Source organism: Eleginops maclovinus, chromosome 2 (assembly GCF_036324505.1).
Source record: "Eleginops maclovinus isolate JMC-PN-2008 ecotype Puerto Natales chromosome 2, JC_Emac_rtc_rv5, whole genome shotgun sequence".
Lineage (NCBI taxonomy): Eukaryota > Metazoa > Chordata > Actinopteri > Perciformes > Eleginopidae > Eleginops > Eleginops maclovinus.
In genome coordinates, this window is record NC_086350.1 from 14,726,588 (window position 1) to 14,749,296 (window position 22,709).

A 22,709-nucleotide genomic window follows, 5' to 3' on the forward strand; every position below is an offset into this window, starting at 1 on the left:
AACCTGTCAGCTATAAATCCGTACAGGTGTTGAAATGAATGCTATTTATAAGGGTGCCCAAACTTTTGCACATCCCATTTTTTGCATTTTATTTTATTATAAAAAAACTATGTAATGCTACCCTAAGAATTTTGGTCTGGAAAACACTAAAACGTCTACATCTTTGTAGGAAAACAAATGTTGTTGCTGTGATCTTCTATTATAAAGGAAAAGCAAATTGTCATGAAATCTCAGAGGGGTGCCCAAACTTTTGCATACCACTGTATATGATGTTTAATAAAGTACTGTACCTTTGCCCCTCTTTTTTTAATCTAAAACTGGCTTGGATTTGTTTCTAAACGGTCTTTGTTGTTACAAAATTAATCTATAATATAATCTAGATCAATATTGAAACAATATATTTTTACATCCAATATTATATATAAAATGGACCACCCTATAAAGGTTTGCTATGCTTAAATGTCCTTTTAACTATGTAAAACCTAGCAGCTTTTAATCTTAAAATGTATAATGACTAGAACAAGCTTAAAATCTGCGCAGTCTACTCTTATGACATTAAAGTGATCTTGGAAAAGGATGAAATTATGCAAGCTAGGGAGAGCTGGAGTGGCCTTTTTACTGAGATAAGAGTACATTAGAGGAATGAGATACTGCTGCGGTCATACTCTATGTTTCAGTGGACAGAGTCGAGGGTGGTGCTTCACTAAAGTGCAGATACGTGGCGAGTCATGAAACTTAATCTGCATTCTTTCATAAGAAATAGTGAATAATGGTCTTCTGCCAAACTTCATGCTTTGGTGGTGCTACTGTTTTTTTAGCCAGTGTGGCCCAGTGTGTTTATCCAGGCCCCGCCATGTCAAACTTATTTACACTGGTTGAGATCAGACACCCGGGGGTATAGAAGCATTCTTCTGTTCACACACACAAGACCAAACTTTGATCTCTTGTCTGCTTAAATTAGAGACATGTGTGAAGGATGATTGGACACGAGAGTAAGGGCTTTAGGGAGGAGATGAGAGACAAACTGTAGGTCACACTTGTGACAATGAACAAAGGAAGCATAAAGGAAGACAGAAGGTTGCATGTTTTCAACTAACCATTATATTAGATGATATGAAGCTAGACTGAACGCTGGGCCATTGGGAGAATAAAGCTAAACTAGTTTGAAGCTGGTTTCCCCTCTGAAGTCACGTGAAAACCACAAATATATATTCATGTTTACAATCCCACAGTCTGGCAAAAGAAGATCTCACCTATATAAGCAATGGTCAATGGTGCCTACGTACCTCATAGACTTTGCAGGTCTGTATCTAAAGATGAGATGTGAAGAAACAAACGCATGTAATGGAAACAGTTTTTTAACAAAAATGTAAGTCTCGTCTGACGTGGCGATCTGCACGCATGTTAATGAACCCTGTTAGTTTGCTATATTCTGTTTTGAATGCAAAATAAATGGTACGAAAAGCATTGCAGTAGAATATTAAACAAGTTAACAACATGGGCTGGGTTTTTTTGTTAAGGTGGGAAATAAAAAAGGAAGCCAGTGTGAACACAAGTTCAAGTAAGTGCAACAGGTTGCAGTGGAAACAAACAAAATGTGTATTGCATCATTTCACATCTGAATTCAAAACACAGCCCCTTAAGTGCCTTACTAATTAAGATGTGTGTTTTTTGTGTGTTTGTCTGTGATTACGCAAGCAATGATGATGCATGGAGGAAGACGTGCCTATGGTATCTCTAAAGGCGCAGATGGCATCCAGTCACAATAGGAAAAGACGGTCATTGTTGTTGCCTTTTAGCAAGAAGTGATACATCGACAGAGAAGAGAAAGGAGAGTGAAACGCAGTGGTAAAGTGGACTAAAAGAAGAGAGGAGTGCTAAGATGATGGAGTGTAATGACTCTCACACAGCCCTGTCCCTGTCTCCCAAGACCTCTGGCTGTCGCTGCCCAGATGACATATGCACTAATTAACAGCGCTGAGCCTCCTCCTGGATGTGGGAAGAGCTAAGAGTCCTTACCAATACCCTAAAGGTATAACACACATCACTAGTATATATAACATGTGTTTGTGCTCTTGTAAACTGGATCATACAGCATAGTGGATGAGTTAAACAGAATTGTTAGGCCACCAGATATTAATGGTACATATGCATACTCATATGCTTGTAATCAACTATGTACAGGCCTGGGTTTATTTGACAGAACGACTAAGTGAACTGCCTCTGTTTTCCCCTGGTATCCCTCCCTGTCTACTTGAGTTTCCTTCTGTTTGGCAGGGGTCCAAGCTGATGGTAGGTGCATATGTTTCTCTTTCTCAATCTCAGGAACCTGTGGGAGTAGACTCAGCAACATGGATATAAACTAATACTGTTTCATCTTTCATCCCTCCATATTTCATAGCACGGTTAAAGTAGCAATTTATAATAGATGAGCAGCAAGAGGAAGCACATGTTAGTGCCTGATGTGTGGATGACTCACTTGCTGCCTCACCCTTACGAGTCTGTTTGTAGCTGTTTCTGTCTCTTTCTCTACAATGTGTTTGTTTAAATATGTGACTAACAAAGATGTTAAATTAACCATATCTAAGGGGATCAAAAGGTAACCGTCTGTTTCTAAAACTTAAGCTAGTTTTTAACCACACTGCTTGTGCTACAGCTGTGAAGAAGTCTGAAGGGTGACTCAGTGATGAAATGGTCAACTTGTGAAAAAAACACTACAACATCAACTCTTAATAATGTACAAGTTTTGGCAGGATTCAATTAATAACATTTTCAGAAACTTGAAACCAGGTACAGCTCATCTCACGCTCTTGTCAGGGGAGCACCAGAGTGTAGCAGAAGACAAACACCATGTGGTATTAAACATGACATCAGTGGCGTCAGGCTACACATTACATTCTCTGTAATACAGGGCACAAGGCATTCAATTGCACATCAGAGAGATGTTACATTGCAGTGCACACACAAGAGAATGGTTTCATTTATTTTGTGCTGTGACTAAAACCTTTTTGTTTATTCGTTTTTTGTTGAATTGGTAAAACTAGTTGTGTGAATAGAACAATTTAAAAAGTCTTAATGCATTTACTTTCAATCAGCAACTGTGACTTTATATTTCATCTCAAACGAATGACCTTGCGGTAAAATATGTGTGATTATATTCTATCACAAGTGATTTATAGCTTTTAACTGCTGCTACTATATTCATGTTTCTGATAAATGTTTTGAAAGAACTACTTTGTATTATATAATATTTGATTTATATAACATTTTATAGTTTTGAGATTTGGTATGTTTAGATACATTTGGTACAGGAATATAGCCTGAATTGTAACAACACAACATCAAACAACAGTTATCACTACAATTTGTCAAAAGAAAACACCAATTTGCCTGGGAACCCACTAAAGGACCAGCTGTGTGTCTTGGGTCAACATCATTGTGAAACAGCCATCTTCTTCTCATCCTCCCATCTACTGCAAATCAACCATGGAACATTGCTGTAAACGCGTCATGAGAACACATCTGGCTACGGACAAACCAATATAAACACAGCACGTCTCCATTTGTGTAAAATCACAGTCAGCCTCTACACATGTGTGTTTTAAAATCACACAGACTGACCCCTTAACATAATCACATACAACAGCTGAGCTCCCTCTAAACAGTTAACACACATCTGTGGGAAATAGGGTATTATCAGTTAAATACTAAACACAAGCCTCTCTTTAATTTTAAGCTTTTCCGGCTACAGAAACTAACTGTGGGTCTTTACACAGTGGACTTTCCAGTCAATCTCCAAATCCCATAGCTTCAAATGAACACACCACCCAAGGGTTTACATCTGAACTATTACCATACCATACCCCTGAGACAAGGAGGGGGGAAAAGGCATTGATTCAATTAACTCGGATTAATGGGCTACTATCAAGATTCAGACACCTTGAAAGACACTGTGAACACACACTACACACTCTATTCACACAGAAAGTGCTGAGGCTGGACTTTCCCTTATTATGGAAAATGGTGCACGATTCGTGCTGTCGATTTGATACGAATAGTTGAGTTTAATTTGTGTTGAAGTGGCATGATGTCAAGGAAAGAAGGTTGGAACACTAAGGTGTGGGTAATATTCTCAGTGTACAACATGAATACTGTATCATTGTTAAAAAATGGGTTTTAAAACCCTATTTTATCTTACAAGATGAAGTACAATGACAAACAAATAAATTGGTAATTATAAAGTCGGCAAAGACAGATGGTATTCCACGAACTGTACAACAAGCATGACCATCTTTTTTTAAAGAAAAAGAGAAACAGAGTGATTGTATTAGTGACGCTGTAAACCAGGGAAAGATGGTAAGATCATATATCTGCAGTTTTGACCCTTCAAATTGAGCCACTTGCTGAGAATCAGAGGGACCTTACCCTTCATCTGCAGAGAAACCTGGACCTGAATCTATAAAGAGCAGGCAGGCTGTGATCTCCAGTCAGTGGCCACTAGCAGCCACTTCACATTCGGGCTTTTTACTGCAAACTCTTCCTCATAGCACAGGATGACTGCAGGAGTCACTTTCTCTCCTCTCTGTCAATCTAATGTGATGAATTATCATCTGTTAACTTGTTACACACAGAACCACAACTAAAGGGTCCAGTTGTTGCAGCAGCGATTTTGAGAAATGTGATTTGAACTGTAACTAAATGGAAATTGTTTAGACTCGAAGCACTAATGGAAATTGGTGTAGAATGCACACACACTAGCAAACATGTTGCTGCATAGATATTCTTTGCCACTTGATTCCAAACACTCTGCCTGCTCGAGTCTCTCTTACACATGCTGCATTTTAAATGTACACTTTATTTCTCTGCATCCTCTTGTGTAGGACTACAGCATCATGACATTGAGGACTATTTTGCATCTTAACAGCCTCCTAACACAGGAGCATCACGCAGCTGTATGCAGTCAGTGAACACACTGTAAACTAGAGTCAGTAAACTGCCAGTATATATTTAACATCAGTTTTAAAGAGGCAAACTTTATTGTTTCACAGGACATATTAATCCTGCTTCTGAGGTGCTTTTTTTTCCTGTTTCCCTTAATTTGCATATCATCAGCCAGTTACTCTCAGGGTGTGCCAAGGAGCAGTGCACCCTAGCTGGTTGCCAAGGTAACCTGCTGAATTTTTTTAATTGGCCAATAGGGGCTGTTAGTTAAAGCTTTTTGAGCATATCCATTTCCTTAACCACTAATTGAGGACGATGACACACTTCTCCATACCTGCCTATTTGTGCAGCAATGCCACAGTTCACTCATTGATTCCATTTTCAATGGGAAATTCATTAATTGTTTTTTCTCTATTAATAATTTAAAAACTAAAGCACATTGGTAGACAAATAGCTATAGAGCCTGCCACAAAATACAATTAAAGCCCCCAATAAAGAACCCTCCAGACACACACAACCATATACTGACTCTCTGGCTATTCATAATAAACTTTTCAGCAATTTCAGAAAACCAGTATTTTTGATGTCTTACAATTATTTGAAATAGTTATGGAGAACAATTATATACTTTAACGATTAAAATTAGGCAAATAAAGTCACAGTAAATGTATCTTTAACGTTTTTCCTAAGAGCCCCAGTGTGGATTGTAAAGCTTTTCAATAACGCGTGACTAATTACAACCTCTGACTGAACAATGTGCATCCATGTGACCAAATCAAGTTAAGATGGAGGAGCAGTCAGCTCCAGTGGGAATGAAAGGAATTACGTACATCATTTCTGAAAAATTAAAGCACTGTGCTAAAACAATATGCCAGACCACCCTGAGACAGAAAAAACATTCTCCTGAGTCTGAGCATGTACACATTTAGGATCTTAAATGGAGATCAACATTATTCAAAAACAAATGATGACTAACAGATGCAATTAGGTTCTTCGCAAAGCTTGCTGTGGGGTTGTAGCTTCAACTAAAACCAATTAAGTTGTAATTATTTTGATATTCCACTCTGTAAAGGGCTCCAATCAGAAAGCAAGAATGAATCACAGAAATTCTACCTTTGTAGCTTACCTTTGAGCTACCAGAGACTAATTTCAGTATCAATACAACAGTAGAGATTGATCTCACCTGCTGTTAGGGGGAGATTAGGCTGAGCACTATATTAGTGCAGCTTATTGGGGGGGGGTGTAAATTGACAAAGGATGCCCCTTTGCCATTGGCAGCAATGTGGAGAGTAGTACTTCTTTATTGACTGCAAGGATCTTGTTCAAAGGCCCATGGGGAGCTCTTGCCACTGTACATACAGTTCAAATCAACTGTATATTCAGACATATTAGGTCTCATAGAATATGTCTAAATGAGATGGTTCCATCACCAGCCGTCTAATGCCTAAAAAAGACATCACATATTGGAATCCAGGGCCCTCTCTCTTGTTTGCCCCCCTGCACTAACACAATGGATATCCTGTGCAGACCTATAACAAAAGCTTAGTATGATTGGTCCTATATTAATATCTCCATTTACCCTAACCCTAACCCAGTTTTCTCTCAGACTCAGAGAGATGGAGGAAAACAAAGAGGGACTAACAACTGAGACGAACAGAGAGAGGGAATATAATAGAGTTGACCTAAACGAGGAGGGGATCAATAAACCACTCACAGATTTAAATGAGAATTGGCTATCCTTTAGTGAGCATTAATTGCTTTATGATTTAATTTATTAGTATCCAAATGCATTTTCCCAAAAAGGAACATTCATTCTCTTGTTACATTCCAATTGCTGTTATTTCCCCTTTTACCCAATAACAATACTGTTAGGTGGAAGTCTGTAGGGACTCGGCCTGGTAAACCGGAATGTCACCGGTTCAAGTCCCCAAAACACCAAGTGCTACCAAGGTGTCCCTGAGCAAGGCAGCGTTCCCTACACTACTCTCCGTGCGGCATACATACGGGAGCCCACTGCTCCTATGTTCAGGATGGGTCAAATGCACAATGTGGGACAATTAAGGATTCCCTCTATTCTAGTATCCGCACTAAATAAAGAACAAGCATGTGGAAAAAGAATTGAGATTTGTGAGGCCAGATGGAGGGAAAGAAGGATGCCTGTCAAGTGAGAGGGGGAAAAAGGGTAAGGGTGTTTTGGGTCAAATCTCTCTCCAGCTACCTCCCTTTATGGCTGTTGTGGGCCAATGGAGGTAGGAATATGCTAGCCACGTCTTTTGACCCTGCTGCCACAGGGAATGGAGCTAAAGATAGCAACATATCAACGTGTGAGGCTTTTCAAAGAGTTGCCCAGCAATCACTGATACACATTGCATATGTCAATCTGCGAATGTCAGTGTTTCTGGAGGAACTGTCAAACCACTTTTGCATGTAAGACTCAAGGCAGATGCAGAGAGGACATGTAGTGTGGAAGAAAGACAGTTGAGAAAAAGGCAAGAGATGCAGGAAGCTCAGAGAAAGAGGCAAAAAGAAAGATAGAAAAGGAAAGGAGTTGAAGTTGGACATAACTAGACATGAACCAATGGGGAAGAGGAAACTAATACGCACAGTACATAAATACTGGCATACATTAAAAAAAAAAACATAGATAGGAACATTCATAGGCAGAGATCCTAAGACAAACATTAACAAACACAAAAGTTAATGAAAGACAGTCTAAAAGTAGTAGTCAACAGCAGCAGAAGAAAAATTAAATCTGCTTTAATGCTCCTATGACAGAATCCAGAGAGATATTGTTAATGCAATCCAAGTTATATACTTCTAAATGTTATTCCCAAAGTTTCTCCAAGCAAGTGTCTAAATATGTTCAGCATCTGATCTGCAATTCCTCAAGCATTTTTGACGTGTATGACCTTAAAAGACAGTAAGACTGACTTGTCGCCTCCCAAGGTGAAAAGACAGAAGTCTACACGTCTATTGATATGTTCACTGAGCAGGCTGAAGCTGGAGGACTGGAATGTGTGTGTGCGTTGAAGGAAGGAAGCTTCCTACATAAACGACACAAATCCTCTGTAACGTGGGAGACCCCAGGCGTTTGACTGCTGGAGCAACGTGGTGTTTTCACAGTATTATGCTCATTAAGTAACAATATAATATTTAACCTCATCCATTTCTGTGTCCAGGTTTTAATGAGTTTCTATTGATTAATGTTGTGAGTGTTAAAGCCTCGGATCCGCGACAATATACTGTAAACAGACCATATGTAAACATATTTAAATAAAAGCCAAAATACCCAAATACTGAGAGAATGTCCACTTTACCCCACTAAAACATGTTTCAGCGACAAGATCAGGAAGCAAGATATGACCAGAGTTAGCCTTGGCAGACTTTAACGATCGAGAACTGTCCTGGCAACTGAAGAAATACAATGGGATGTCCATAACCGAGGCCCTGGAGACTTATTGTAAAAAGGTTTACAATGCAAGAAGCCAGACTAAGGAAACATGGCAGAGAATCACAGGCCAAAATGATTAATGCTCTGATCACAAAAAGCAACTATCTATAGAGCAAAACCATCTGCAGTGCAGTAATGTAGAAAGAGCAGGCCGTCCAGGATCTGAGGCTGAAGGCTACTGAAGGAGCATGTTGGAGAAACAATCCTCACATACAGCACATGCTCAATCGACTACACACCTGAAACAGACCAGTATTCTTCCCAGAGCAGGAAACAGTCATCATTAGGGTAGTTAAATAGCTAGTAGAAAATACTTGTTTATTTCCAGACACTGAAATCTGATAAAAATGGAATAAGTACAAAATATAGCTACCTTTTATTTTAGGTCTACTTTTTCTAGGCTACATGTTATTTAGCACTCCCAATCTCTGTAAGACTAGTAAAAAAAAGTGAATAGCAAAACTGTGCTGTAATTATACAACAAATGACTTTGTTAAGACACATGCCTGAAATCTTAATACTGATATTGAAACGATGCCATGGCGAGGTTTCCATGTAAAGGCTGCTTTTTTTATTTTTGTAATGAATCTTGTTTGCATCATTTTTCCAGTTACATTCATACAATCATTTTAAAACAACCTGTTGCAGATATGATTTGCTCAGCCACTTGTTGCCTAGTTGTTGCAACATATGTTTTGAATGTTTTTTTGGGACCTATATTTTGTATTTCATTGTTTTTCTATGAGAAATATACTCTTCGGGTAATTTCAATATCGCTCAACCCTAGGCATGCCCACTATACAGTGGGGCAAAAAAGTATTTAGCCACCAATTGTGCAAGTTCTCCCATTTAAAAAGATGAGGGAGGCCTGTAATTTTTATCATAGGTATACCTCAACTATGAGAGACAAAATGAGAAAAGAAAATCCAGAAAATCACATTGTCTGATTTTTAAAGAATTTATTTTCTAATTATTGTGGAAAATAAGTATTTGGTCAATAACAAAAGTTCATCTCAATACTTTGTTATATACCCTTTGTTGGCAATGACAGAGGTCAAAGGTTTTCTGTAAGTCTTCACAAGGTTTTCACACACTGTTGCTGGTATTTTGGCCCATTCCTCCATGCAGATCTCCTCTAAAGCAGTGATGTTTTGGGGCTGTCGCTGGGCAACACAGACACAGACAACTCCCTCCAAAGATTTTCTATGGGGTTGAGATCTGGAGACTGGCTAGGTTACTCCAGGACCTTGAAATGCTTCTTACGAAGCCACTCCTTCGTTGCCCTGGCGGTGTGTTTGGGATCATTGTCATGCTGAAAGACCCAGCCACGCTTCATCTTCAGTGCCCTTGCTGATGGAAGGAGGTTTTCACTCAAAATCTCACGATACATGGCCCCATTCATTCTTTCCTTTACACGGATCAGTCGTCCTGGTCCCTTTGCAGAAAAACAGCCCCAAAGCATGATGTTTCCACCCCCATGCTTCACAGTAGGTATGGTGTTGTTTGGATGCAACTCTGCATTCTTTCTCCTCCAAACACGATGAGTTGAGTTTTTACCAAAAAGTTCTATTTTGGTTTCATCTGACCATATGACATTCTCCCAATCCTCTTCTGGATCATCCAAATGCCCTCTAGCAAACTTCAGATGGGCCTGGACATGTACTGGCTTAAGCAGGGGGACACGTCTGGAACTGCAGGATTTAAGTCCCTGGCGGCGTAGTGTGTTACTGATGGTAGCCTCTGTTACTTTGGTCCAAGCTCTCTGCAGGTCATTCACTAGGTCCCCCCGTGTGGTTCTGGGATTTTTGCTCACCTTTCTTGTGATCATTTTGACCCCACGGGGTGAGATCCTGCGTGGAGCCCCAGATCGAGGGAGATTAGCAGTGGTCTTGTATGTCTTCCATTTTCTAATAATTGCTCCCACAGGTGATTTCTTCACACCAAGCTGCTTACCTATTGCAGATTCAGTTTTCCCAGCCTGGTGCAGGTCTACAATTTTGTCTCTGGTCTCCTTTGACAGCTCTTTGGTCTTGGCCATAGTGGAATTTGGAGTATGACTGTTTGAGGTTGTGGACAGGTGTCTTTTATACTGATAACGAGTTCAAAAAGGTGCCATTAATACAGGTAACGAGTGGAGGACAGAGGAGCCTCTTAAAGAAGAAGTTACAGGTCTGTGAGAGCCAGAAATCTTGCTTGTTTGTAGGTGACCAAATACTTATTTTACTGAGGAATTTACCAATGAATTCATTAAAAATCCTACAATGTGATTTCCTGGATTTTCTTTTCTCATTCTGTCTCTCATAGTTGAGGTATACCTATGATAAAAATTACAGGCCTCTCTCATCTTTTTAAATGGGAGAACTTGCACAATTGGTAGCTGACTAAATATTTTTTTGCCCCACTGTACTTTCAGGGATTCAAAGCAATGTGCTGCACACACCCACTGTCTTGCTGATGCAACAATGCAATTTTTAAAATTGTATTCTAAACTGTTATTTTTTTAACTGTCTGTACTGATAAAAGTGTGTAAAGGCCGAAAACTGTGCAACCCTTTAACCAAGGGCCATCTAAATACCTATAACATTAAACAGCTTATTTTTCTCCTTCTTAAGGAAACTTGTCACACTACACAGATAATGTCTTCCAAAACAAGTTTCAAGAGAGCGTTAGCCAGCGAGAGAGTGAAGAGCTTAGTAAGTGTCAAGGCTAGTGTCCTGAATGAAAAATGAAGCATCCACGAGTATATCAGTAAAATGGCTCCTGAAGATAAACTGCTGGGAGCATATCTCAAAACAGCAGCAGATAGGTAGAACGCTGGCAATAACGGAAGAGGAGATACCTCGGAGAACCAATCCCCTATAAGTGAACATGGCAGACAGATGAGGTGGCAAATAACGAAAAACCCTACCAGAGACTAAAAAAGGTTACAATTACCGAACTAGACAAAGCCAATGTTGCAGACTGTGCATACATGCCATTGAGAAAGTAAAAACAAAAAAAGCAGCTCAGGGTAAAAAATGCAAGCGGGAACAATGTCTACTGAATGGCAAACCAATTATGTGAGAAAAGTGAACAGAAAAAAATATGCATATCGTAGGCTGGGCACTCAAAGCCATCCATTTTGGCTTCTCTCAATAAGACACCCCAAATAGGTCGGCTAGGAATAATGAAAATGAAAATAATAGAGGAAAGATCAGGGACTAGCACATCCACATATCCACACTGCCAAATTGTTCTCCAAGCATTAAATATAATATGCAGAGCCCTAAAACGTATAAGCCTGAGTTAGAGGACCCAGCCGTGAGGACACATACCTGGCTGGACGGGAGAAAGGGGATTTATATATTTTAATTTTAAGAATTATTTTTCTTTTATAACATAGTCATCACGTCACCGTTATACTGTTGACAACAGTTCTGTGGATGAATAGAGAGACAAAATGCACTAAAAGGGGCAACAAGACAAGAAAATGTAGAATAAGGATGAATACAGGTAGAGAGCAGTGGGGCAGATTGTGTATTTCAGTGTCTCCCTCTCTGCTGAGAGATGAATGACATCCATTAGCAGTATTGGGAAGCTGTCTCTTTGTGCACCAATCATAGAAATAGAGTTCTGGTGGAGTTGGACATGATAACTGACAAATGATACCCATGATCCCAACAAAAGCCAAATGTTCGTAAATAATCTGCAGTGTGAACAAATGGTGGGATCCACTGCTAATGCAGCTTTACGGCCTCCCACTGCCAAGGCACAGTACTTAGTCAAAGTTTCACCAAGAACTGAGCAGTTATTTTATGAAATAATGGACTTGGCTTGGTCAAAATCATAAGCTTAATCACAAAAGTCTATACTATTTTCCATTAATTCATTTAAAGTATGCCTACTCAGGAAAACCCTTCTTACGAGAGAGGAGGGGGAATTGACGAAACTTACCAACCAAAACACAACACGTAATTTAATGCCAAGTCCAACACTTAATATTTATATCACCACAGTTTCAGTCCCTTCAGCCTCCCACCGAACACTAAGACCAATACATGCAACACAGACTGGAAATAATCTTTGGATCTCCTTTAAATTAAAACATCATACGTTCCACTGAAGATATCATGCAGTTCACATGGTAAAATTCTTCACAAAAATACCCCCCAAAAACATTTAAGCCAATCATCTCGAATAAAAATTGGACCTAACAGGCCAGCTACTGAAGAAGGAAGTGTGTGGATCAAGTTATCTTAGAGTTGAGGCAGCACTACACCACATGGTGTAGTGCTGCCTCAACTGCCTCAACTGCCTCAACTTCCTTTCTCTCCTCTGACAAGGAAAAGTGCAGCCCGGTGTATTCTTTGCATGGTGCTTCAATCTCCTGATCCAGGCTTGAAACCCAGCAGGAGGTGTGTAATCCAACTTCGGCGGACTATTCTAGTGTAATCCCATGCTCACTTAAAGTACACAGAGTCTCTATTGACTGCAAAGCAAAGATTCAGACTGTCAGCTTGCCCATCTGTCATCCTCCTCTATGTTTGCCAGTCAGACTTTCAGGATCGCTTTATGTTTGTATGTCACGCTGCAAGTGTGGGATTTAATGTGACTCCTTGAGTAGAACTAATAATCTTTTGAGCATCTTTCTATTGCATAAGCACATTAGGAGAAGTCCCTTTGCACTGGGATTAGAATTTAAGGACACGTGTGCAAGCTTGTGTTTATGTGTGCATGCAACAAGTATATCATTAGGTGTGTCTTTATGACTTTTATGATCATGCTTGAGTGTGAGTGTGAGTGAGTGTGAGTGTGAGTGTGAGTGTGAGTGTGTGTGCGAGTGTGAGTGTGAGTGTGAGTGTTTGAACCCAACTGAAAGACGTTGGTGTTCACAGGCGGCGATTCTACAGCACCTTGAGGGAATTCTCTGCTTCTTTTCAACTGCTCTCCTTTTATTTCCTGCCTTTATTCCTAGCATGCGATGCCGGGGCCTCACTTAGTTACAATGGGTCATTTCAGCCAAGAAGCCCCCAACAATGAGGTAATCAACAATAACACAAAAACTGCCTCACTTGCCTTTGCCATCAATGTCTGGAGAAAGAATCAAAAAGGGCACTCACACTAAAGCACCTACAGAAAGTGCCTGAGCACAGGACGGCAGTGACAGGCAGTTAATGCTAATCTGCATTCTGCTTTACCAATAGCAGAGGACGTCTTCAGTTGAAATGTAAAAGCAAGAGTGGAGGGATGAGTAGAGAAGTGTTGGCACAGAGGAACATTAATAATAACACATTGTGTGGTGTCTCACATGGAATCTCTAAACGTGTGATCTTATATGAGCTGCAGGGACAGAGAGATAACACTTTTCCTTCTAAAGCCAGTGCACGGTAAAGTGTTTCTTTCTCTCTGCATTTGTGTGCAATTCCTAACAGTCACTTTCTGTTCAAGATCATTTGAACCTGTGATTTATGGACATTTTAATTTGAATAGTGTCCTTGCTTTGAAGTAAATCATGACTAACTTCAAGACAGCTACAATAGGCACTACTACAATTCATTGACAATGGCTGTTTTTGTAGTTTCTAAATAATCACTGAAATATGCCAAGATGGCTGTTGCTGAATCCATTTATGTTACAATTGCACAGCTCAATGAATGAAATGAACTTATTTTGTAACAGTAGCCCTATTCCAAACTATCCTCTGCAGTAATCGTATAGAAAAGCAGAACCAGCACTCAGTAGGTCACAGGGGTTCTGTGGAAAAGAAACACCTCATGCTGTATGTGGAAATGGGAAGATAAAGCAATGAAAGGATCAAACTCAGAGTCTAACAGTTCTGCATTTTGTTTAGGTGGTTGCAATACTACAAATACCCAGGCTAGGTCTTCAGGGAACCTCCTGCATGAAGCGTGTATTAAGAGAGGGAGGGAGATGAGTTGAAGTAAAGTTTTACAGTTCAGGTATAGCAATCTTGATTCTCTACTTTGTGTCTTAGTTTGGATTTACGATGATTCTTATAGCCTTCTTGATCCCGGATGCCTGTTTCTCTCCCCTCCCTCACTCACTCCCTCCCTCCCTCCCTTCCTCCCTCCCTCCCTTCATCTCGTGCTCTCACCCTAAGTGGCTAGTTGTCAAAGTCAGCTGGAACCCAGTTAATGAAGAGGTAGATTTATTAGCACGACATCAGGGAAAAAGGCGGGGAGGAGTGGAACCCCAAAAGCCAGAGAGCAAATACAGACACTAAGTGTGGATACCAAAAAAACAAATGACGGAAAGGAGAGGACAATGCAAATAGCAAAAGAAAGCGATAAAACTGAAGATGTTTGAGAGAAACAAAGCGATATTATAAGAGCACACAGAAGAGAGAAGCACACAGTAAGAGAGGAAGGGGGAGAGGCAGCTTCCCTCTCTTTCATCCTCTCTCCAACAGTGGCTACAGAGCGAGCTCTTACCGTCTGTTGCAGGTCTGGGATTCCAATGCGGATGACCACGGTGTTGCCTGTCGGCTCCTCCATGGGTGCTCTTGCACTGTGGTTCCACTCACCAACGGGACAGAAAGCTGGAATGGGAACGCCGCTGTCCTCTTCCCGGGAGCTGCCGCTGTCAGTGCTGGCCCCCTGGCTGCCGTTTGCTGTGTGTGTGTAAGGGTGTGTGAATGTGGGTGAGTGTGTGTGTGTGTGCTGCTGCTGCTGCTGCTGGTCCTGCCGTGGAGGGCTGGGTGGCTCATGTTTGCCGGCTGCCGGACGCAGAGGCATGCTCCGTGTTAGGGGCTCAGTCTATGTCTCTCTCTCTCTCCAGACACACACAAAGCAAACACACACACACACACACACACGGATGGCTCTGGCTCACACTACACACACACACACACACACACACACACACACACACACCGTATGCAGCGTGCATCACTCGCCTGGGAAAAAAAGAGAGGGAGTGAGGAAGAGGCAGGGAAGGAGGGTTGCAGGGAGGGAATGGGCAAAAAAGGAGGGGTATTAGGAGAGTTGAAGGGTAGAAACACAAAGAGGGGATAAGTATTAGAGAAACTTGGAGTTAAAAACCGAAGAGAGATGCATAGATAAAGCTGCATTGAAGGAATTATATTCATAAAATGGGGTAAAATGGATTAACTCTAATGTGAGATTGAAACAATTGATAATCCTAAAGCAATTAGCAAAAAAAGACAGAAATCAGAACAGAACGACAGGATTACTCAACCTTCACATACAGATATTTGCATCTTTCGTATTCACTGTATGTGTGTTTGGATAGTGTTTAACAGAAACCGACTGAGGTTGATACAATAGGATTTTTACTAAAGTTTGATAATACACACGATTTACAAGCTAAACGCATGTTATCGTGTAAAGCAACTTATATTCTAAAGAAATCTGTGTGTGTTTGAACACCAAGTGCTCACACACATTGTGTCACGTGTTGCTGTCACACACTCTGGCTCCCGTTGTATTGTACTGACACTGGTGACGTCAGGACGGCACGGTGGGATTGTTTGCGCAGATCAATGTTGGGCGGGATTTGGCCTTCATGTTTCACTTTATCAATCTGTGGGGGGGGGGGGGTCACAGGTAAACAGTGATGAATACACAGAGCACGCTGCGATAAGGAGAATGAGGTTTTTTTCTTCTCATTGAGGATCATTGTCAAAAGAGGTGTTGCTGTTTTATCCTGCAGGCCCTTAGAGCCACGAGACTGGGACTGTGATTAAGAGCTAAACAAATCATTTCGATATGACCTTGATTTCCATCTTTGCATTGTAAAACAAGCCTCCCAAAGCTATTTCCTGACTGTCATGTTTTATGAAGAAAGATGTGATGTTTTGTTGACCAACCAAAATGCTCCAAGTATTGGCCTATCCAGTTCATGCTGTCATAATAAATTGAACTCAAGATAACAACAGACCAGCTTATCAGAGGAGACTGGTACATGACCTCTGTGTGGTGTGTAAGACAAATACTTAAGGGCTTGAGTATTGCTAGTTTCAAAGCTCAACATTTGAATAAGTGAGTTTGTCATGCAAGTTAGATTTGGCAAGAAACATTTGTGGCAGGTCTCTAAATTATTGAGTGTGATCTTAAGTCAGCGCTATGCTTCGTTGTGTTCTCGGTGCAATCATTGTTCACGCTGACCCGACAGCCTGAAGGCAGCATTTTCTTATTGTGTGGAATCTAAAGTGAGCACTTCAGGGAAATCACAAGTGATGAAATCTCTGAATCTGCGGCCACACAAGATAATGTGAGCTCTTGGGTGGACACACACATGCAAATATATATGCACACACACACGCAAATAAACATATAGACTGCAGTAATATTAACACATTATTATTATTCTTTGAGCGTATTGAAATTAAGTCATTTGCACACATTTGACGCAAAAATCGGCCCTTTCAATTATTACAAGACAGGCGTGGATAGCCCAACGCAGTCACAGTGATATCCGTTATGTTTTCTGTGAGCTGGCAACTGAAGTGTTTTTATAAAGGGTGTCACAGCTAAGATTCAAATCATGTCATCGTGTTTTAATAAGTAATTTAGCCATATCAATTGTCCCTTGTACCTGTAGTACGTTGGGTTGTTTTATTTCGTCTCCTTAGAAATGTTTTTTTGGCTTGAAACAATGCAACTCAATGTGCTGGGAAATTAAACACAAGCAGCAGAAGGAAAGTTATATGTATCCCTTCCCTACAGAGGCTTGCTGGTGAGTGCTGTGCCACTGCCGGACACTCTACAGCATGTAATCCCATTAGCATTGGAGAAAGAGCATGGCAGGTAGCCCTAATACATTACAGGATTTAGCAGATCACCCTGCATGTTTGCGACTTAAGCATGCCAGGTCTTCAGGGCAGGGACAATTGATAACTCTTACCTAGACCTTGTAGTGGGGCTCAATAATCACATTTTATAAAGCAATTGTGTGGCCTTACACTGCTGGCAAAATGGGTCTTTGTGTACTATAACATGACACAATGGAATACAATGTTCCAACAAATCGCTTATTAGTGGTTTCAACAACACATTGAGCATTTTGTCAATATCATCAGTCGCAGCACTTGAATTTTTCAAAATGACTGATATTTGAGTGCATAAAGTGTTTGATAAACAACAGATCAAACTATCAGAATGCTTAATATCTGGGACTGTGGCAAGAAGAGCAAAGATGGCTTGCCAAAAGCGAAAATGATTCCAATGGATAGCAGGGCCAGGGAGGGATTTCATCCTGCTTGCATCATTCAAGAATAAACTCTGTAGGCAACAGAACTGGAAGAGACCTACATATATGGAACAAGTTATCTGGTTGGAGAAATGGCAATAAAAGAGAAATTTCAAAAAGGATTAGAGTTTGTGCTCTACGGTCTATTCTGGAGGATTTCAGATTCAGGGTGTATGTATGAGAATGTAATCTCACAACCACAGTTGAAACAGTATAGCTAAAGAATTAGTGAGTGAGACACAATATATTTGCAAACATTTTGATCACTCATTGTAGCAGCCATTATCAAACAAACATGTCAAATATACTGGATCTAGCTTCTTCAATGTAATATTATATATTTTGACATATTGCTATTCTCAGGTTGAAAAGGCTTAAAAATGTAAAAGTTTGAGATGTGAAGTGATCACAAAACACAAGCGATTTGTAAACACCACCTAAGTGAATTGCCGTGGCAATTCTCCACTATTAAATTTAATTGATCTATGAATAGAAAGATATATTCATCAATATTGATGAAAATGATTGAAGTTGCAGCCCTATTAACAGAGTGATGTTAAGCTGCATAATGAATGCGTAATCCTTACCTTAACCCACTTTCATATATGCATATAAAACAACACAATGGGATATATGATCAGTCCTTGGCACAGGTTAATAATTTAAACAAACTTGAATCTATCCTGAAGAAGAGGAGCAATCACATTTCCATATAATTTTCCTTCATCTCTAATATAGTATATTGTGATGATGTGCCATAAATGGTTTGAACTTGGCTGGCAAAAGAGCTAACTCGACAACATTTAGGAGCAATATCTGTAGGTGAACATTGCAGTCCAGATTCTATGTCTAAATCCCATTTCTTGGGAACATTAAGAGAGTGGACTTGAATCATAAGGAGGCTAGCTCCCATGCTTGAGCTAACAGCTACTGCCTCAGATCTCTTTACCCCGTCCCCTCTCACCCCATCTCTTGCGCTCCAGCCCTGTGAAAACAAAATTGAATAATTCATGACCATACGGAGCAGCGCGTGCATGAATCCAGTACAATGTGTGCATGTATCTGAAACCGCTAGGCTTTAAAAGTCATTGCCATAGAGCTGAACATGAGGACATTCACAAATACAAATGAAATCCACAGCCAGCCCTACATGCACCCCTCTGACACATCCACTCTTGAAAAGAAGGGGGGGTGGGCAGGGGGAGGGAGAGAGATAAAGGTAAGCAGTTGGTTGAGGTAGCATGAAGCAGAGATGGTCATAGAGGATGTGGCTAAGATGGCCAGTGGGCCAAGAAAAGAGTAGAGGAAAGGAGCGTGAAAGAAAAAGGGAGGGTGGCAGAGCGATGACAGAAAAGGAAGGTGGGAGAGTCAGCAAGAGGGTGGGAGAGAGGGAGGGAGATCATTACATACAGTCAGCTTTGACAAACCAGCCACATAGCCCGTGGCCTGGAGTAAATGTGATAACTGTTCACAGACCCCATCAGAGTCTGCTTCACGCTCCTCTACACCTGGTAAAGCAAATGTCATGGCCACTCACAAACTGAAGTCACCCCGGGCCACATTCTCACACACACACACACACACACACACACACACACACACACACACACACACACACACACACACACACACACACACACACACACACACACACACACACACACACACACACACACACACACACACACACACACACACACACACACACACACACACACACACACACACACACACACACACACACACACACACACACCTGTCCAATTAAACATTTCCAATTTATTCCATCTTCCATTTACTTGCAACCTTCCTCCCTCTTATAGAGAATTTGAATGAAGGTAACTTATTGGTAAAGCTTCAAATAAAAAAGGGGAGTTGGGCTGTTCTGCGATCATGTCCTATAGTATTTGTATTGTGCTGCCGATCTGTTCCGTCAAACCAGCTGTTAAAATGGTTTCTGTCCCACACATTAAGATCAGGAAAAGAGACACAAGATTTTTCAACAGTGACGTCACCAGCGCTTTTCTGAAAAGTTGAAATGTTTTGGGACTGAAAAGCATTCTGAGCGGTTGCTTAGAAAATGGCAAAGCAGTCAGAAAAAGTACGCTTTGATTTACTCAAGGTAACCACATGCGACAGCAAAGGCTTTTTGTTGGGAACAATTAAGAGAATATGCTGCAACTCAGAAAAGACGCGGTCACGGGTTAATCTAGGAATTCCTGACTATGAACACATTAAATCTGAAGTAGTTTTGCCATAAACTGGGACAGACAGCTCAAAGAATATTGTAACATTGAAAATGTTCACTGCTCAAGGCAACCCTGACTGAGAGCATGTTAAATTTAAAGTTTAATGCAGCATCTATGGTAGTCAATAACCTCAGGATCTTGAGGCATATTACTTATATGACATTTATCAAAAAGGTGATCATGCATGATAAATAGCTGAGTGGTTTGGGAAGATATGTTTACAAAGTTTGCGACTGAAACCTAAAACAGAAAGGATTCTATAAATGAAAACTCAAGCCAACACACGCACACACACACACACACACACCCTCTCTTTTTCTGACCACACTCACAGCCAGCTCAAACGGATTAGCCACTCAGTGTAAACAAAACAGTGCCTGACCCATTCAGAGCCACATGTAGAGGCCCCGTATGGAAAATTAGCCATGCGCTAAAAGCTTCTGGAATCAATCGTCTACAGTAGCTGCACCACATCACAAAGCCACTGTCTCCATCCAGTTCACATGGACTGACACAGCAAACAGATGGGCTGCTAGTTTTTCACACACACACACACACACACACACACACACACACACACACACACACACACACACACACACACACACACACACACACACACACACACACACACACACACACACACACACACACACACACACACACACACACACACACACACACACACACACACACACACACACACACACACACATCATAATGTTATGCGTTTAAAGAGGTATAATATCAATATATTTTAATTTGGTTGGCAGTGTGGAGATCCTGCTTGGCAAGATCTTTACAATGGCTTTTCCATTTGTCACAACTGCAGACGGAGCTGGAAATGTGACAAACTGACAGAGAAAAACATGTTACTGTGATGGAAAACCTATTGCATCTCTTTTTGCCTATACTACGACGAGAACATTTGACGACACGGCTATTTCTACGCTGTGTTAGAAAAGATATTCTAATACGTCTGGCAAGGCATCACTGGAGCTGATGTGACATTTTAACACTGGAACCACATTCTTCTACAGAGACATGCTTTCAGTTATGTGGACAAGCTAAATATGGCGATAATCAAAAGACAAATCATGAGAAAAGTATGTGAGGTAAACAATGCTGCTCTGGAGATTTCTGGTCTGTCAAGGACAGGTTTCTGTATGTGTGAGTTGCACGGCTAACATACCGTATATGGATGCAAAGAACAACTAAAAAACACTTTCCAAAAAGGCACGAAATCATTAGTGCCAAATTACATTTCAACTCAGCATTCTCACAGATTTTCTCCCTCATATCTTTGCTGTCATACACAATTCCCTCTTCATTCTATTGGGCTGTCTGTTAATAAATTATCTCTCTATGACCACAGAAAGTTGTGTATGTACAGTATCTGGTGATCTCTGTGTTTCCAGGGTTGCTGCTGGAGTGGCAGTTGGCTCTTTGATGCAGCCAGCCTATAAATAATCAATGGGGCTTTCATAAAGCCTGCCAGCCAATTAAGACCGGTTTCATACCGTGCTCTGCATTATCTCGGCGCACTCCAATACGGCTCTTTAGCGGCAGGCTGGGGATGCTGGGGAGGTCAAGGATGTCACTGTGCCAGGCTCAGCTTAATACTATCAAATAGATGCTACACTGGGGACTCAGGGTTGTGCCTTTAAGCTAACAATTCTGCCCAATGCCTAATGCCGTTGCAATCCGTTCTCATTCCCAGGTGTTCCAATTGGGCATAAACAAAGGGTGACTCAAGTTTTGAGCAGACTCTTCTGAATCATCAACCCGAGCAGCAAGCTCTTATAAAACCTTCAGACTTATAGTATAAAGATTTGATGAAAAATCTATATTTTAATCTTTACTATACATGTTCATATGCAGTGGATATTCATTGGACATGTTGCATATATTAACTTGTAATCACTAATCATAATGGAGTAACCACAGCTTTTAACAAACTGACCAAGATTGATTAAGGAGTTATTTCATTCAAAACCGCAAAAGGTAGATGCCTTTTTGTTAATAAATGACCTTAATCATGTTATGATTGATACACAATTAAGGCTTGAACTATATGTACAAACTGTTCAGCTCTCCAGGTACAGTGGAAACCAGAGACACATTCCAAACAGCTGGGAACATGTTTTTCTCTTTTTATTTATTTTTGAAACCGTAGAAAGTAAAAAAAAAGTTGTGGCTACAAAATGCCACATTATTGAATTCTGAAGAAGGGATATAATGTAGATGAGATGCTATTTTCAAGTGCAATATGTAGGCTACTGGTGGATAAATGAAATCACCACAATATCTGTAATGTTCTTGTGGGTATGAATGTACAGAAAGTCTCACTACATGAAAGTCATTTCTCCCAAATATTCCATTCTGTTATTTACACTCCCCCTCAGAATGTGAACGGAGTAATAGTGGTGAGGGGTAATATGGATATTACTTTAGCAAATTATATTATTTGCTTAAAATAACAATATGGAGCTACGGCCGGGCATCCCCGCTCCATAATACATTTTCACACTGTTTACTCCATTGCTGCCCTTAATCCCTACAGCATTCTATCTGTGTGTGTGCTTTTACTTCTACGCACTCATTCATGCAAAATTGATAAAAGAAATTAAATTGGATTAAATAAAGTGGAAATTAACACAGAGGATTTGGAAAAGGGAAGGCTTTTTTCTCCTATGAGCAGATGCAGGAGAAGAGAAACAGCATGATACTATTCATTAAAACATTCACAACCCATTTCATTCCTCTCAACCAGGGATACAAACCAGCCTGGGAGGTAAAGGAGCATCTACTCCTGAGCTTTTATGTCTATTGATCTGCATCTGTCATCTGTGAGGGCA

General features: G+C 40.6%; 1 protein-coding gene across 1 annotated transcript in view; it reads right to left on the bottom strand.

Annotated features, from left to right (window-relative positions):
• The window catches only part of shank3a (SH3 and multiple ankyrin repeat domains 3a), a 144,758-nt gene that overhangs the window by 110,920 nt on the left and 11,129 nt on the right, over positions 1–22,709 (bottom strand). The window contains exon 2 of the mRNA XM_063874708.1: positions 14,824–15,287. Coding sequence (XP_063730778.1) covers positions 14,824–15,126 — 303 coding nt within the window. The 5' untranslated portion in view covers positions 15,127–15,287. The remainder of the gene's footprint in view (positions 1–14,823; positions 15,288–22,709) is intronic.